This window comes from Peromyscus eremicus, chromosome 8a, assembly GCF_949786415.1.
Source record: "Peromyscus eremicus chromosome 8a, PerEre_H2_v1, whole genome shotgun sequence".
In the NCBI taxonomy this organism is placed as follows: domain Eukaryota; kingdom Metazoa; phylum Chordata; class Mammalia; order Rodentia; family Cricetidae; genus Peromyscus; species Peromyscus eremicus.
The window spans coordinates 42,185,737-42,202,369 of NC_081423.1; the positions used below are offsets into that span (position 1 = coordinate 42,185,737).

General features: G+C 54.1%; 1 protein-coding gene across 1 annotated transcript in view; it reads right to left on the minus strand.

The window, feature by feature from the left end:
• Obscn (obscurin, cytoskeletal calmodulin and titin-interacting RhoGEF) overlaps positions 1–16,633 on the minus strand; it is a 125,402-nt gene that overhangs the window by 65,174 nt on the left and 43,595 nt on the right. Inside the window, exons 17-33 of the mRNA XM_059270645.1 lie at positions 14,650–14,925; positions 10,451–10,726; positions 9,506–9,781; positions 8,269–8,544; positions 7,088–7,366; positions 6,662–6,928; positions 6,273–6,542; positions 5,137–5,403; positions 4,513–4,779; positions 4,222–4,331; positions 3,968–4,121; positions 3,115–3,219; positions 2,490–2,756; positions 1,965–2,234; positions 1,187–1,453; positions 822–1,088; positions 470–736 (exon numbers count right to left, since the gene is read on the minus strand). Coding sequence (XP_059126628.1) covers positions 470–736; positions 822–1,088; positions 1,187–1,453; positions 1,965–2,234; positions 2,490–2,756; positions 3,115–3,219; positions 3,968–4,121; positions 4,222–4,331; positions 4,513–4,779; positions 5,137–5,403; positions 6,273–6,542; positions 6,662–6,928; positions 7,088–7,366; positions 8,269–8,544; positions 9,506–9,781; positions 10,451–10,726; positions 14,650–14,925 — 4,161 coding nt within the window. The remainder of the gene's footprint in view (positions 1–469; positions 737–821; positions 1,089–1,186; positions 1,454–1,964; positions 2,235–2,489; positions 2,757–3,114; positions 3,220–3,967; positions 4,122–4,221; positions 4,332–4,512; positions 4,780–5,136; positions 5,404–6,272; positions 6,543–6,661; positions 6,929–7,087; positions 7,367–8,268; positions 8,545–9,505; positions 9,782–10,450; positions 10,727–14,649; positions 14,926–16,633) is intronic.

The following is a 16,633-nucleotide window of genomic DNA, read 5'->3' on the forward strand; positions in this document are numbered from 1 at the left end:
AACTTCTCTGGTGCCTCCTGGATACACAGAATAGCCTTTCAGTCTTGAAGAGCAGCCTGGAGCTTCTGGATGGAAGAAGGCCTAGCACCATTGTGGTGGTTTGAAAGAAAATGGCCCCCACAGGGAGTGGCATTATTAGGGTGTGGCTTTGTTGGAGGAAGTGTGTCACTGTGGGGGAGGGCCTTGAGGTCTCACACGCTCAAGCTATGCCTAGGACACAGTTGCTTCTCCTGCCTGCAGATCAAGATGAAGAACTCTCAGCAACTTCTCCAGCACCATGCCTCCCTGCACGCCACCATGTCGTCGTCCCCCCCCCCCCCGTGATGACAATGGACTAAACCTCTGAAACTGTAAGTCAGCCCCAATTAAATGCTTTCCTTTATAAGAGTTGCCATGGTCATGGTGTCCCTTCACAGCAATAGAAACTCTAACTAAGACAGCCATCCTGCATGGAGCCCCAGCCGCTCACCATGCACGCTGACCCTGGACCGGGTCTCCTCACTGCCCACGTGGCAGGTGTACAGTCCGGCATCCTCATGGCTCAGGTCATGTACCGTCAGGCCCCGAGTGCCTGCCTTGTGTAAGAAGTCATACTTGTCACTGGGACCCAGCTCCACACCATCTTTGCGCCAAACCACGTGTGCTCCAGGGTCTGAGACCTCGCACTGCAGGGCCAGCGTACCACGCTCTTCTGCAGACACGTCATCCAGTGCTTTCAGGAACACCACTGGCTTTGCTGGAGGAATGGCATGGGCCGGTGAGAGGAGCCTGGGCCCACCCAGGGGGAGGGCACCCCACAGACCCCCCACAGGACTTCTCACCTCTGACCACTAGCTGGGCAGAAACTGACACCTTTTGGGAGGTGGCACACACCGTGCCTGCGTCGGCCTGCCGGACACTCTTCAGCACCAGTGTGTGGAGACAGCCCTCATGGCTGATCTCATGGAAGCTGTCGTTGTACAGGGGTGTCCCATTGAGTGACCACTCGACGTCCTCGTCCTTATGGGACAGCTCACATGAGAAGCAGACCCGGCCTTCCTCCATGGCTTCAGCATCCTTCAGTGGCTGAATCACTGTCACCTCCCGAGCTGCCAGGTACACACCAGCACCTCAGCACCACACTACCAGCCACCCCCTTTACCCTGGAGTGAGGCCCGCTGCCCGCCCCTCCTTCCCAGCTCTCTACCTTCCACAGTAACCTTGGCACTGCTCTGGGCGTTACCCGCCTGGCACCGATAGAGCCCAGCATCAGCCGGAGTGAGCCGGAGTATGCGCAGCTCTGCCATCTGGCCCTCCAGCGCCATCTTGAACTTTTCTGACGGGGCCAGCGGGGTGTCCTCCTTGTACCACTGCACAGCCTTGGGGGCCGGCCTGAAGTCACAGGACAGGACTACAGACTGCAGCTCGCGCCCTGCTTTGGGCTCCAGTGGCCGTGTCAGTACCACAGGGATGTCTAGAGAGGACAACGCAAGGGCAGGGCTGGGAGCCACAAGAGACCAGACCACCCTGCCTAGCCTGGGCTCTAAGCCATTTGCATCCACAGCCCCTACGATGTGCCTGGCCATCTCCTTTGGGGGTGTGCTGCACATGCCCCTCACTGCCCGCACACACCTCGGTCCCAGCCAACATAGACTACCCCATGCTGCCCTGGCCCAAAGCCCTGCCACGCCTGAGTGCCTATATCCTACTTGGCAGGCCTCTGACCATATCCCTACCCCCTAAAGCCAGCACCTACTAAACCCACCCGTGTGCTACCCAGTGCCCATGTTCTGCTCCACACTCTGTCAAACCACTGAGTAGTGTCCACGCGCAGCCTTGAGACCAAGCATGGTTGCTTTGGCATGGGCCACCTGTGCCTGGCCACTGTTCCTATGTCCTCCCCCAAGCCATGTCCACGCACAGCCCTAAACTGTGGCCACCCACGTCTCTGAGCTGCGTCCCTCTGCCCCATGCCGCATGCTTACCTGAGACAACAAGCTGGGCAGAGGAGCGGGACTTGCCGATGGTGAAGTGCACAGGCCCGGTCATGGTGGAGCAGGTCTTATGCAGTGTCAGCCGGTGCACAGTACCGTCTTGCTCCAGGCCCACATTCGCCCCTGCCTGGAGCACGGTCTTACCAAGGAGCCACTTGGGCGGCCTCACAGAGGGGATGGAGGTCTCACATTCAAACCAGGCCGGGGCGGGTTCCATGACTGTCATGTCCTGCAGGCCTCGCACGATGGTGATGGATTGCTCTGTGGAAGAGGAGCTGGTCGCCAGGGAAACTCTACAAGAGGGACCGGTCTCCCCACCCTACAAGCTGTCTGCTCCTTCTTATCTTTCTCGGCCATGTAGCCAAGCATCCTTCCCCAGCTGCCTGGGTGTCCCCAGTCAGGCCCCTGTCAGAAGTGGCAGCCTCCAGAATCTCCAGAGCAAGCCACAGAAGCCACAAATCCTCCCCGCCCCGCCCCCGAAAACCCAGGAAGACTGTCCACCCCTTCACCCCGCACCTTCCACAAAGAACTGGGCACTGGTCTTGACGTCACCGGCATCACAGGTGTAGGTATCTTCATCCTCCGGCTGCACATCATTGATGACCAGTTTGCGGTAAAGGCCATCGCTGACCACTTCATACTTGGGCCCAGACTGCAGCTCCATTCTGCCCTTGAACCACCGCACCTGGGCACTGGCCCGGGACACCTGGCACTCAAGCACGCCACGGTGTTTCTCCATGGCAATCTTGTCCCGCAGCGGGCGCAGGAGGGTCACAGGCAACTCTGTGGACACAGGCAGGTGGGGTCAGGACGGTGACCTGGAAGCTTTGCCTTGGCAACCTCCTAGGAGCCAAGACCAAACCAACTGCCCGTGCCCTCCACCTTGGCCAGCAGGTGGCCAAGTCAAGTGTCCCACCCAGGGATAATCTAGAGTCTTCTGGGTACAACTGACCACCACAAAGTGGAGCTTGGAGTCTTTGAACCTCCCCTTCCCACTGAGGAGACATACTCTACCCTCTTCATGAGTCACTGCTGTCCAGTCTGGAGGGTCCTACAGCACCCCAGGCCTGTGGTAGGCCAGCTGTCTGTAAGGCCCAGCTCACCGTATCCGGTCCCTCTCTCCTCCCTCAGCCCTCCTCACCTTTCACTCGGAGGTGGGCTCTTGATTCTACATTTTCAGCTACAAATTTGATCTCTCCCGCATCTTCCGCCAGTACCCTCCGGAAGATCAGAGTGTACGTCCTCCCTGGAGACAAAGCACACTCCGGACTGTTGAGAGAGAAGAGAGCAGCCAGGGAACCCACCCATGCTGCTCGGCAGCCCTCCTACCCTCTTACCTTCCTGCCGGATGCGCACATTGTCACTGGGCCGTAGCTTGCTGGATTCTCGGAACCACAGGCCAGGAACCTCCTCATGGGACACCTCACAGGAGAAGGTGGCACCCTCCTTCTCCATCACCTCCACATCCTCCAGTGGCTTCAGAATCTGGACACTGCGGCCTGTGGGAAGGGGGAGAGGGCTGTCGTGGAGGTTTGCACAAGAACAGCCCCCACAGACTCAGATATCTGCATGCTTAGGGAGTGGCCTTAGGAAGTGTGGCCTTGTTGGGGGAAGTGTGTCACTGGCAGTGGGCTTTGGGGTCTCAAATGCTCATGCCAGGCCCAATGTCTCTCTTCCTGCTGCCTGTGGATCGGATGTAGACCTCTCAGGCACATTATGTCTGCCTGTGCCCTGCCATGCTTTCCACCATGATGACAATGAACTAAACCTCTGAATGTTAAGCCAGCACTAATTAGATGCTTTCCTTTATAACAGTTGCTGTGGTCCTGGTGTCTCTTCACAGCAACAGAATACTACAGACAGCTGGCATGCCCAGAAACATAGGGTACTCCCAGCACATCCACCATCTTGCAGGCAAGCTAGGGGAAGCAGAGGCACAAGAAAGAACTACTCACACCTGCCAACTATCCCTGCCCTCTCTGCCCAGAACTCACCCTGCACCTTCAGAGAGGCCGAGGTCTGAGCGTCAAGAGCATCACACACATAGACACCCTGGTCCCCAATCTCACATCGGTAAATGACGAGACTCCTGCAGGCTCCCTGGGCCACTATGCCCATGGTCTTGCCTGCCCGCAGCTCTACACCATCCTGTAGGGCAGGGAGGACTGGTCAGGCACCAGAGGGGCTCAGGAGAAGGGGTTCGCCTCCTGGATGCCCACAGGGAAGAGCAGGGAGGAAAGAGCGATACCTTCAGCCAGCGCACATCGACTGGCCGTGACAACTCACACTCCAGGGTCACTTTCTCTTTCTGGGTGGCCACCACATCCTGTAGTAGTCGGGTGAAGCTCACTGGCAACTCTGAGGCAGGAAGTAGGGAAGGAAGACACGGAGTCAGGAGGGACTTTCTGATACAGTGGGTTAATTGTAGTCACATAAAGGGGTTTCCACTTCCTGCCTGGTCCCATCTGCCCCCCTGGGCCACTTAGGGAAATGAAATAGGTGTGCTCTGGAGTGGGGCTTCCAGCCTTCATCTACTCACCGGTGACAATGAGCTGTGCAGACGTGTGCACGCCCTCAGCCCTGAAGGCCACCAACCCGCTGTCCTGTGGCCTCAGCGCCGAGAGTGTGAGGACGTGGATGGGGCCTTGTACAGCCAGGTGACATGTGGGCCCAGGCTGAAGCCGCAGGCCATCTCGAGTCCAGCTGCCCTCCACATCAGCATGGGACAACTCCACATCCATGGAGGCTGTGCCCTGTTCCTTGGCCTCCACGGCCTGCAAACCTCGAACCAGCCGGACCTGCCGCACTGTCAGAGGGACGCTAGTGAGCTAGTGAACTGAGACCCTCCAACCAGCCAGGACTCAGACCCAGATGTGGGCCCAACCTACCACCCTGGAGGCCACAGAGCAGAGTCCAAGGGCCCAGGCGTCAGCCCCCAGTCACCACCTCCACCCAGCTCTACCTCAACCCCAGCTGACCCCCAGGCCTGACCCTCTACATCCTCCTCCATCTCTTCCTTCCTTGGTTCCACTTACCAGAACCAGGGTGACTGCCTGACTTCCCAAAAGAAAATCCCACCCGTCCTCATAGCCAACACAGAGCCACATCCCCCACTTCCGGAGGAGTCCCCTCTCTTCCTCTGCGGTCCCAACCCTGGGCTTACTCTCCACATTGATCTTGGCCTGGGTCTTATCATCTGGTGTCTCACAGCCGAAGAAGCCACGGTCCGCAAAGCCCACACTGCGCAGCACCAGACGGTGCCGAGCACCCTCGGCACAGATCTCCACGTTCTCGCTGGGCGCCAGGACTGCGGCATTCCGTGTCCACCTCACCTCCGGCCAGGGGCGCGTCAGCTCCACCTCCAGCGTCACGGAGCTCTTCTCCTCCACCGTCTGTGGCTCAAGCTTCTTTTTGAAGAGGACTGGTGCCTCTGAGACACAGAAGGGCAGAGCTCGTCTTGGCCATTTGGGGCCTGCTTGGGCCCCACCCCTGGGCCAGCCTGAGTCCAGGCCAGAGAGCCCCACCACACGAGCGGCCCCACTTCAAGCAAGGTAAGCCCAAAATGGCAGACCTAACATAGGTGCACTTTTTGGGGGAAGCTAAGGCTGTTTCCTCCTCAGTCCCCTCCCTCTGCCAGTCTCCCATCCCCCACTTCTCCACCCCACCCGCACCCCCGTCACAAGCCCTGCTGCTCTGCTCCAATCGGCTGTGTTGAACTCCTAACTATGGCCAGATGCCATCAACAGCCAGTCTGCAGCACCTGAGTAGGGCCACTCCATAACCCCTCAGCCACTGTCCCATTGCCTGCCCTTTAACAAGGCCCCAGGACACTTGCTCATGCTAACATATATGGGGAGAAGAAAGGCTCCAGCGTGGGCCCAGCTGACCCATCTTTCCCCCTCCTCTGGGAGGTACGGCCACCTTCATGACTCCCACGTTCAAGAGCCTGCCACGCCTGCCGCTTCTTCAGATGAAGTCCTGCCTCTCGAAGCACACCCATCCCTCCTGCTCTCGAGCTTTTGAGCACAGCCTCCCCCTTGCTTGGCCATCACAGACTCAACCAGAAAGAGGTCTCTCTGGATTGTCTCAGCCTTATCCCCTGCCAAGTACACTTGAAGAGACGGTACCTAGTCCCCTTACCAAATCGCCTCCGTCCATAGCTGACAGAGTTCATGTCAACCGGATCAGCCCCACACAAGAGAACAATATGGCGCTGTCTCGTCAGCTCACGGGGAGGGAAAGGCACCTACTGCAAGGAGCAACCGCACATCCTGGCAGTCCCGCCAGCCCCCAGCTTACCTCGGACCCGCAGGGTAGCAGAAGATGAGGCGCCCTCAGCCTCCACTGTGACACGGCCAGCATCCTCCAGGGTCAGACCCAAGATGGTCAAGCTACAGGTGGCGCCACTCTGTGCCATAACAAACTTCTCGCTGGGCCGCAGCTGGGCGCCATCCTTGTACCACGTGACTGCTGCATCACTGGGAGACACAACACACTGAAAGGTGGCCTCTCGACCTTCCTCGACAACCGCGGCGCTCAATCCAGATGTAAACTTGACCACCCGGGGAACTGCAGAGGGAAAAGTCTTCTTAGGAGGCCACGGGAGAGGCTCTGCAGAGACACACCCGAGACAAGACACACGGAAGGACCTCTCCCCCAGGAAGCCCCCTTAGCTCACCCACGGGTACCTTTGACAGTGAGCCGTGCGCTGGTTCGGTCATCCCGGCTCTCACACACATACTCCTCTGCGTCATCCTCTCGGAGGCCAGACACAGTCAGTGTGCGCCTAGGCCCCTCAGATGTCATCTGGAAACGCTTGCCCTCTCGCAGCTGTGTGCTCCCACAGCGCCACACAACCTCAGCCTGTTCTGGGGTCAGCTCGCAGACCAGCTTCACGGTGCCACCCAGTTCCCCTTCGACGGGCTCCAGGGGTTTGGAGAACTTGGCGGCCACCTCTGAGGATAGGAAGAAGGTGTCAGCCAGTGCCCCGCGGAGATGGCCATGTGTCCACAGCCCTACACTGGGGTTGCTGTGGGATACTGCCTACTAGTCTTTGGGGCAGACGCAGGGACCCTGGAGGAGACCCAGACTCCTGGCCCCCAAGCGCTGCTTACCTTCCACCTGCACCGGAAAGTCCTGGCTCTCCTTGCCAACACGGCAGCTGTAGATGGCACTGTCTAGCACCTGGGCACCCTTCACGGTGAGGGTGTGGGTATCACCCAGGCTGGTGGTCTCATGCCGTTTACTGCGTCGAATCTCCACGCCGTCTTTGAGCCAGGTCACAGCAGCCACAGAGGGCGCAGCCAGCGTGGCGGTCAGGACAATGTTCTCGTGTTCCTTGACCACCAGAGGCTCCCTGCGGCTGGGTCTCTCTGGAATTCGGGACTCAGGCTCTGGTTCTGAGGAGAAGTAAGTAGGCATGAGTGTAAGGGCCAGCATATACAACTCTCCAACAACGGTGAGTGCGAGCTGCTGCCCCTCTGTTCAGCCAGCAAGGACATTATGTCGCCTAAGGGCCATCATCACCAGTGCTGTTCCAACCAAGAACCCAGGAGTCCTGTCCTCCAGGGAGACTTCAGCCCATGAGCCAGAATGGCATGGAAGAGTAGGCAGCTAGCACCCCAGAGTATGACTGGCCTGACCTGGGATGACACTGAAAGTCCATAGAGGCTGCGGAGAAGAGAGTCTGGGGGCCAAACTATCGGCAAACGTTAGGGCGGGTGTGGGGGGGAGACCAAGATGGCTCAGCGGAGCCTCACCCAGCAGTTGCACTTAGAAAGACCATGCGCTTGTGATGTGCGGGTGTGTCACAGGCCACAGCTGAGGACAAGTCCAGCTAGGCAGGTACAGTAGTAACCAATTCCAGACAAGCACCATGACGTCGTGCTACATGGTAGCAGAACTACCAGGACTCCAAGGCCAATATAGGGCCCGTGGGCCTGCACCAGGAAGAGCAGGTTCCTGAACCTCGGGCCAGAACGCTGAGAGCCCACAGGGACTCAGAACTGCAGGAAGGTCCACTCAGGTCCCACCCGAACGAGGTCCCTCTCCCCAGAACTTGAGGTTTAGCCAGCCCAACAGAACCGGTGATGAGGAAGGCAGTGAGGTGGACGGGGACACGGACTGGGACAGGAGACATCGGGAATACGGGGGAAAGGGCTCTGTCCTCAGAGTAGAGGGCAGGGGACAGGAGAGGAATAAAAGGGACAGAGACCGGGCTGGGAGAACCAGACAAGGAGCCCTTGTGCCTCTGAGTGGTCAGCTGCATCTCTTCCCTGAACACAGTGACACCCACCTGTGACGTCCAGGCGGAAGGAGACCTTCTGTCCCCCGGCCTCACAGCTGTACTCTCCAGCATCCGCCTTGCCCGCCTGCTGCACCACCAGCCTCCTCTCACAGCCCGAGGCCTCCACTCGAACCTTCGAGCCAGAGCTCAGCTTCTTCCCATCCTTGAACCAGGTCACCTCAGTCTGGGCCTGGGCCACTGTGCAGCTCAGTGTGGCACTGGCCCCTGCCTCTGCCTTCACCTCGCTGTGCATCTGCTGCTCCTTGGCAAACACCACCTTGGTGTCTAGGGACAGATGGGAACACACAGGATCAGAGACACTGTCTGGGTCAGAAAGGCCACACAGGGGGAGGGAAGGATTGGATATGGTGGCCGTAGAACAGAACACCCCCCAGGCTCTGTACTTGATGGGTTAAGATGTCCCAACCCCTGTGGGCACAAAACCACAGTTATCCACACATCCCACCTCGCTGTAGACGGGATCTCTTACAGTTTCTGAGGCCTCACCAGGTGGAGGACCATTCCCGGTTCTGGCCACCAGTACTTGCTCTTCCATGATGGGACATTTACTCCCTGGCTAACATTGCTTCTGCCCTGTTCATAGTCAGTGTTAGGCACTCTCTCTATGTTCACACACGAAGGCTGTGTCTGCCATATGCACAGTCTCCTCCCCATCTGTCATGTGCCAGGGGTAAGACACACTGATGTAAGGTTTCATCAGAGATGGAAGTGTTGGTTTTCATTTGTGTTGAGTGGATTTATTTCTTATTTAAGTAATATCCCGAGATCTTAAATAATCCATAGCGTCTGCTCAGGGCTTGTTTTCCTCAACAGAGTCTGATGCAGCCAGGTTACCTGCCTGCTGCTCCTTGGTCAACACCAGCAAGATGGACCCAAGGAGCATCAGGGAGGCTCCTGGCAGGAACAAACACACACATGACCAAGATGAAACTCCCCAACCTGGGAACATCCGGGCACTCGAGAAGGAAAGGACCTTCCTGGGACACCTTTCCCATTCAGTGTCTTGCTCAACACTGGACTAAACACAGGGATGGGAAGCGGGGAGACGTGAAGAGAAGACAGTGTACAGACAGAGCATAGGGTCAGCCATGGTCAGCATGGCTGGCCACCGCCTAAAGCACACAAGAGTGAGTAAAGGGATCGGACTTAACAGAAGGCACACGGGATCAGTCATGGGCATGAGCCAGTCATCACTTCCACAGAGGCTTAGTATCACAACACCCACCTGTGACGTCCAGACGGAAGGAGACCTTCTGTCCCCCGGCCTCACAGCTGTACTCTCCAGCATCCACCTTGCCTGCCTGCTGCACCACCAGCCTCCTCTCACAGCCCGAGGCCTCCACTCGAACCTTCGAGCCAGAGCTCAGCTTCTTCCCATCCTTGAACCAGGTCACCTCAGTCTGGGCCTGGGCCACCGTGCAGCTCAGTGTGGCACTGGTCCCCGCCTCTGCCTTCACCTCGCTGCGAGCTTGCTGCTCCTTGGCAAACACCACCTTGGGCTCTGGTGATGACCAGATGCATAGAGTCAGAGACACTGTCTAGGTCAGGAAGACTACGTGGGAAACCAGCTTGACTAGGTCAGCTGGAGACAGAACCTCGTCCAGGCTCGGCACTGACTATGCCCAGGAGAGAAACTCCTGGGCCTCTCAGTACAAAATCACATCATCCACACAGGACACTACCCCCGCAGGAGGGCACGTGACAGAGTGTCTGCTGCAAGCCTCCTGGAGGGAAGGACCGCAGGGTCACAGCATATGTGCCTCTGCCCCTCCATGACAACAGAACACCGCCAGTAACATTGGGAACGTCATCACCAGGGCTGAGGGTCCCTGAGGGTCCCTGAGGCCCCGTGCACTTGCCTACTCTGAGCAATGTCGGCTGCTATGTCAGGAAGGGGCTGGGCTGTCAATGGTTTAACAGTTCTTAACTGCCTTATCTATCAGCCTTGTGTTCTGGGTTCCTCCTCACAGCAGCCACAAAACATGTGTGCAGACAGTGTCACCTGGGGTGACATCCATCCCATCAGGGACAGGCCCACCACCAGGGATGAGAGAGAGACATTAAGCGACAATGTATAACAGACAAAGCCAAACAGAAGGAGCGCAGAGGCAGCCGTGGCTTGAGTCAGTCACTGAACCCCTACAAGATAACTTCGTGTCTCAGCACCCACCTGTGACATCCAGGCGGAAGGAGACCCTCTGTCCCCCGGCCTCACAGCTGTACTCCCCAGCATCCACCTTGCCCGCCTGCTGCACCACCAGCCTCCTCTCACAGCCCGAGGCCTCCACTCGAACCTTCGAGCTAGAGCTCAGCTTCTTCCCGTCCTTGAACCAGGTCACCTCAGTCTGGGCCTGGGCCACTGTGCAGCTCAGTGTGGCACTGGCTCCCGCCTCTGCCTTCACCTCGCTGCGAGCCTGCTGCTCCTTGGCAAACACCACCTTGGGCTCTGGGGGCAGACAGGGATGCACAAGGTCAGAGACACTGTCTAGGTCACGAAGGCCACATGGGGGGAGAAGATCTGAATAGAACCGCTGGAGAGCAGAACACCCTCCAAACACGGCACTCACTGTGCCCAGAAGAAGCCTGAGCATCTCTCCGCATGAAGAAACCACAGTTCAGCCACACTGCCCATCACTGCGGCAGAGGGATGCCTTGACAGAGTCTGTACAAGGTTCCTGCAGTAGGTCAGCATCCACGTGCACTCGCCCTACGGTGGCAATGGAGAATCCCCCAGGACCACGCAAGGCCCCTGCCTTCTTCGAGTATCATCTGATGCAATGCTGAAGAGGTGGCCTGGACCATCAGAAAGATGGACTAAAAATATCTTTTAACATCTGGCAGATGAAATGTTCTTACACTCTTTCTTCACAAATCTTTGAGCTCTCGGACAGTCACCAGGACTGGGCCTCTCTGGGTTTTCCATGTCTATCTCACCACCAACCAACACCCTCTCCATTGCTCTCCGCTGTCTTCCTGACGTAAGTTCCCCCTCAGAAGCCTGAACGTCTTTCATTAGACACTGAACGAGTAGCTGCACCCTTGGGATATTATGACAATTCTTTTTTGTTATTTGTTGTATGTTTGTCTGTTTTGTTTTGTTCATTTTTGAGTCAGCTGGCTATTCTGGAACTCACTCTGTAGCCCAGGCTGGCCTTGAACTCACAGAGATCCACCTGCCTCTGCCTTCCAAGCGCTGGAATTAAAGGTGTGTGCCATCACTCCTGGCTATCACAATTCTTTTCTGATATAATTTCCCACTCTTTTTTGCTAGTTTCCATACAGAAATGGTAATCACACCAACCGTGACATCCACCTTCCTGTAAATTACGTTTCTTTAATTTGTACTCCTTAGAGTTTTATGCCGGCCATGTGTTGTTCATGAAGCCCCTCTGCCATCTTCAACGAAAGAGAAATCATTCATGGCTGCGTGTTTACCGTGGCACCTGCTGCTCTCAATAGCACTCGTAAAATTTGGGAGGCCTCTTTTTATTACTAATTCAAGAGATTCTTTTTCTCTGGTGTCAGGGTTTTAGGGAAGCTGTGTAAGGGCTCTATCATGGAGCTACATGCCTAACACAAGAATTTTTTAATATACATAAGTAGGTTTAGATTTCATATCTTCTAGATATGATGTAAAAATTTTTTTTTTTGTTTTGGAGACAGGATTTCACTATGTAACCCTGCCTGTCCTACAACTTGATTTCAATTTTTAGACCAGGCTGACCTCAAACACAAAGAAATCCTGCTAACTCTGGCCCGCAAGTGCTGGGATTAAAGATGTGTGCCCCTGGCTCCTTTTGAAAACTTTTAAAACATATATTTACTTTATTTTTAATTATGCGTGTGTGTGTGTGTGTGTGTGTGTGTGTGTGTGTGTGTCTATGTGTGTCTGTGTGTGTGTGTGTGTCTGCACATGCGAGTGTCAGTGCTAATGGAGGCCACTGATCCCTTAGAGCTGGAGTTACAGGAGATTGTGAACTCACTGATGTAGGTGCTAGAAATTGAACTCAGGTCCTCCACAAAAGCAGGTCCTCCACTCTTAACTACAGAGCCATCTCTCCAGCTCTGATTCTCCCAATATTATAGATTTTATTGGCTTTTACATTCTAATACTAAGCCAGCCTTGCATCCCTGGACTAACGTTATCCCAGTATACTCAGCTCTTAGCATATTGTCCCAATAAGTTTGTTGATATTTTGTATACATTATTTCAGGATTTATGAGAGATTGACTTGTACGTTCAGTTTTTAATAATGTCTGTCATTTTGGCCAATATTGTACTGTCTACATTAAGTGAGTTAGAAAGTGACATACATACCCTTTGAATTCTAGAGAAATGACCATTACATAAATTATTTACTTCCAGAATATTTTTAACTTTATATTTTAACTCTTCTCCAATATTTATTTTTTTAAAAAAGTTGAGTGTGTGTATATGTGTGTGTGCATGTGTTATGAGTGTGTGATTAAATGTTAGTATGTGTGTGTGCATGTGTGTGCACATGTGTGTTAGAGTGTGTGTGTGTGTGTGTGTGTGTGTGTGTGTGTGTGTCTGTGTCTGTGTGTGTGGCACTCCCAGAGCCAGAGAAGTCAGAGATGGAATTACAGGCAGTTGTGACCTGATACAGGTGTTGGGAATTGAACTCAGGTCTACCACAAGAGTAGTGTGTGCTCTTAACAGCTGAACAATCTCTCCAGGCCCTCTCCTATAACAGTTTTTGAAACTAGTGTTTGTCGACTTAAAGGGCTACAGGGCTATTTGAATTTCCTGTTTTTTCATCTATAAGTTTTGATAACAGTTCTAAGGAATTGATCAATTTAATGCAACTATTCAATTTTTTTTTTTTTTTTTTTTGGTTTTTTGAGACAGGGTTTCTCTGTGTAGCTTTGCACCTTTCCTGGATCTCGCTTTGTAGACCAGGCTGGCCTTGAACTCACAAAGATCCGCCTGCCTCTGCCTCCCAAGTGCTGGGATTAAAGGCGTGCGCCACCACCGCCCGGCTCAACTATTCAAAATTTATGTGCATAAAGTCATGTGATATTCCCTTTAAATCATTTGTCACCGGGAGGTGGTGGTGCACACCTTTAATCCCAGCACTCGGGAGGCAGAGGCAGTCAGATCTCTGTGAGTTCGAGGCCAGCCTGGACTACCAAGTGAGTTTCAGGAAAGACGCAAAGCTACACAGAGAAACCCTGTCTCGAGAAACCAAAAAAAAAAAAAATCATTTGTCATCAGGGATGACATTTGGTCCTCACAACAAGGCATTTCATGAAAACAATCCCAAACTGCCTTGTGGTGGTGCCTCAGAGGGAGCTTCAAGCCGCCCTCTTCAGGTTAAACTCGTCTTTTATAGTATTTATTTTTTGATTTTGTGTGGGGCATGTTACCATGTATGTGTGGAGGTCAGAGGACAGTTTGGGGGACTCCCTTCTTGCCTTCCACTAGGTGGGCTGGGGGAACTGAACTAGGGTCATGAGGTTTGATGGCAGGTTAACCTGCTGAGGCTTCCCACTAGCTCCCCAGGTTGAATGCTTCTCACAAAGGACAGTAACGTCAGCTCACAGATCTCTCGGAGGCCCACAGGGGGAGGCAGGGGCCTGAATTTCCAGGCAATTTTGTGGATGTTGTGGAATATTGTCGAACAAGGGCTGCTTTCTTGACAGGAGCTGTCATTTGTGGAGCGAGCTTCATAGTCCTTAAAATTTCTAAATGTTCAAAACAAATTCTTAAGAGGTACAATCCATGTATAATGTTCTGGCTGAGGCAAAAGAAAAACAAGAATTGCTGGGAAGAGAGGTCCAAAGCTCAGAGGTTCTCAGCCCAGGACCCTGTGCTGTTGATCCTCTGCACAGGTGCTAAACATGGAGGACTCCATGGGAAAAGCAGGGAGGGCTGTCCAGACTAAACCTTGGACGACCTGAAGGCCAAGCTGGAGATGACTGAGTATGAACAGGAGGTCAAACTTCCCCTCGTCACATTCAGAGCCACTGAGAGCTCTGAAGGAGAGAGTGCTCTCAGGTCCATGTGGGAGCACAGCCCAGAGCAGAGCAACCTGGACACAGCATCTGGTCAAAAAGATGGACCCAAGCCACATCAGGAAGGCTCCAGGCAGGAACAAAACATGACACAGATGAAACTCCCCAACCTGGGAACATCTCTTCAGGTATACAGGAAGGAGAGAACCTTCCTGGGATACCCTTGCCATTCAGGGTCCTGCTCAACACTTCACTAAACATGAGGATGGGAAAAGGGGAGGCGTGAAGAGACAGTGTGTAACACAAGTGTGTAACACAGGAGCACAGAGTCAGTGTGGGCATGAGCCAGGCACTGAACCTCCCACAAGGCCAATTTAGTGTCTCAGCACCCACCTGTGATGTCCAGATGGAAGGAGACCTTCTGTCCTCCGGCCTCACAGCTGTACTCTCCAGCATCCGCCTTGCCCGCCTGCTGCACCACCAGCCTCCTCTCACAGCCCGAGGCCTCCACTCGAACCTTCGAGCCAGAGCTCAGCTTCTTCCCATCCTTGAACCAGGTCACCTCAGTCTGGGCCTGGGCCACTGTGCAGCTCAGTGTGGCACTGGCCCCCGCCTCTGCCTTCACCTCGCTGCGAGCCTGCTGCTCCTTGGCAAACACCACCTTGGGCTCTGGGGGGCAGAGAGGGATGCACAGGGTCAGAGATGTAATCAGTGAGAAAGGCCTCGTGGGCAGAAGTACTGGGCGGTACAGGAGGAGGACAGAACATTGTCTAGGTTTTTCACTGCCTGATCCCAGAAGCCACGGTCCCGCTCAGCACCAAACCAAAATATGTGTGCACAGCTTGCCCATGCTGCCTAGGCTGTATCAGGAGAGCTGTTGTGCCTGTTCCTAGGCGCATGCTGGAAAGGTCTGCAAGTCATGACATTTGTCCACCCTGACAATGGAGGGTCTCCCACAGGACTGTGAAAGGGTGTGTTCTCACAAGGTCTCAGAGTCCTTAAGGTTCCACGCCCTGTCCCATGTTAACCATCATCAGCTGCTGCCTCTGAAGGGCACCTGGACCACATGTGGCCCTTACTGCCTGGTCCTGATGGTGGCAGGCCTCTGATCTTTCTGCTGCCTCTGAAGGGCACCTGGACCACATGTGGCCCTTACTGCCTGGTCCTGATGGTGGCAGGCCTCTGATCTTTCTGCTGCCTCTGAAGGGCACCTGGACCACATGTGGCCCTAACTGCCAGGTCCTGATGGTGGCAGGCCTCTGATCTTTCTGGCCACGTGTGCATAGCACTGTGGTGTCATAACTCAAGCTTCTCGCTCATCCCCAGTCACTGTTCATTGGATGGCGACATGCTGTGAACTTGGCAAAATGTAAGAGGTGACTATCCTCATCTTTTCACTGTGTCCTAATCCTCTGATAAACGTCCTTCTGAATCAGTGTGACTTGTTGCCATGTGGTCCAGTCTCCACAGCTTGTATTTTGATGAGAAGACTTGCATTCCTGGAAGGAACTCTGTCCTCACCCTGCAGTCCTTAGAGCAATCCATGATGTCACCTTCAGTTTTCACACCCATGAAGTCACCTTCAGTTTTCACACTGTCACCTTTTACCCTTTGCCTCTAACCCACCTGGAGCCGACTCATGTGATCTGAACTACTATTCTAATTATTCAGTATTTTCCATATACAGTTAAATGTTCAGCATGCCATTCATGAAGATGTTGTCCTTTCTACACACTCTGCACAGACGTAGAAAAACTAAGGGGGTGGCAGAGGGACAGCTGAGCCTGTGTTTATGCTTAACCCTCTATGGTGGCTGGAATGAGAATGGTCCCCACAGGTTAATACATCTGAATGCTTGGTTCCCAGCTGGTGAAATTGTTTAAGAAGGATCGGGAGGTGTGGTCTTGCTGGAAGAGGTGTGTCACTGGGAGTGTCTTTGAGGTTTGAAAAGCTCCCAACAGGACAAGTTTCAATCTCTGTCTCCATCTTTCAGAAAACATACAAGCTCTCAACACTGCCCCAGCACCATGCCTGCCTGCCTGCCGCCACACTCCCCACCATGATGGTCATGGACTGATCCTCTGAAACTGCAAGCAATACCCCCAATTAAATGCTTTCTTTATAAGTTACCACAGTCATAGTGTCTCTTCACAGCAATAGAAAAGTAACTAAGACACCCTCCTTCTGCATGTGTATATATTCTTATTACCTGTTAACCATCCTTGCATTGAGAATCTGTTGTCTCATTGTATTAAGCTGGATTAAATTTGGTCTAGAGGGTTTTTTTGTCCAACTCTAATTTACTTTACAGTGATCAGACTATAAGTTACTCTTGGGACCAGTAGGTAAGTGTTTTGATATGGTCAGACAAGACAGA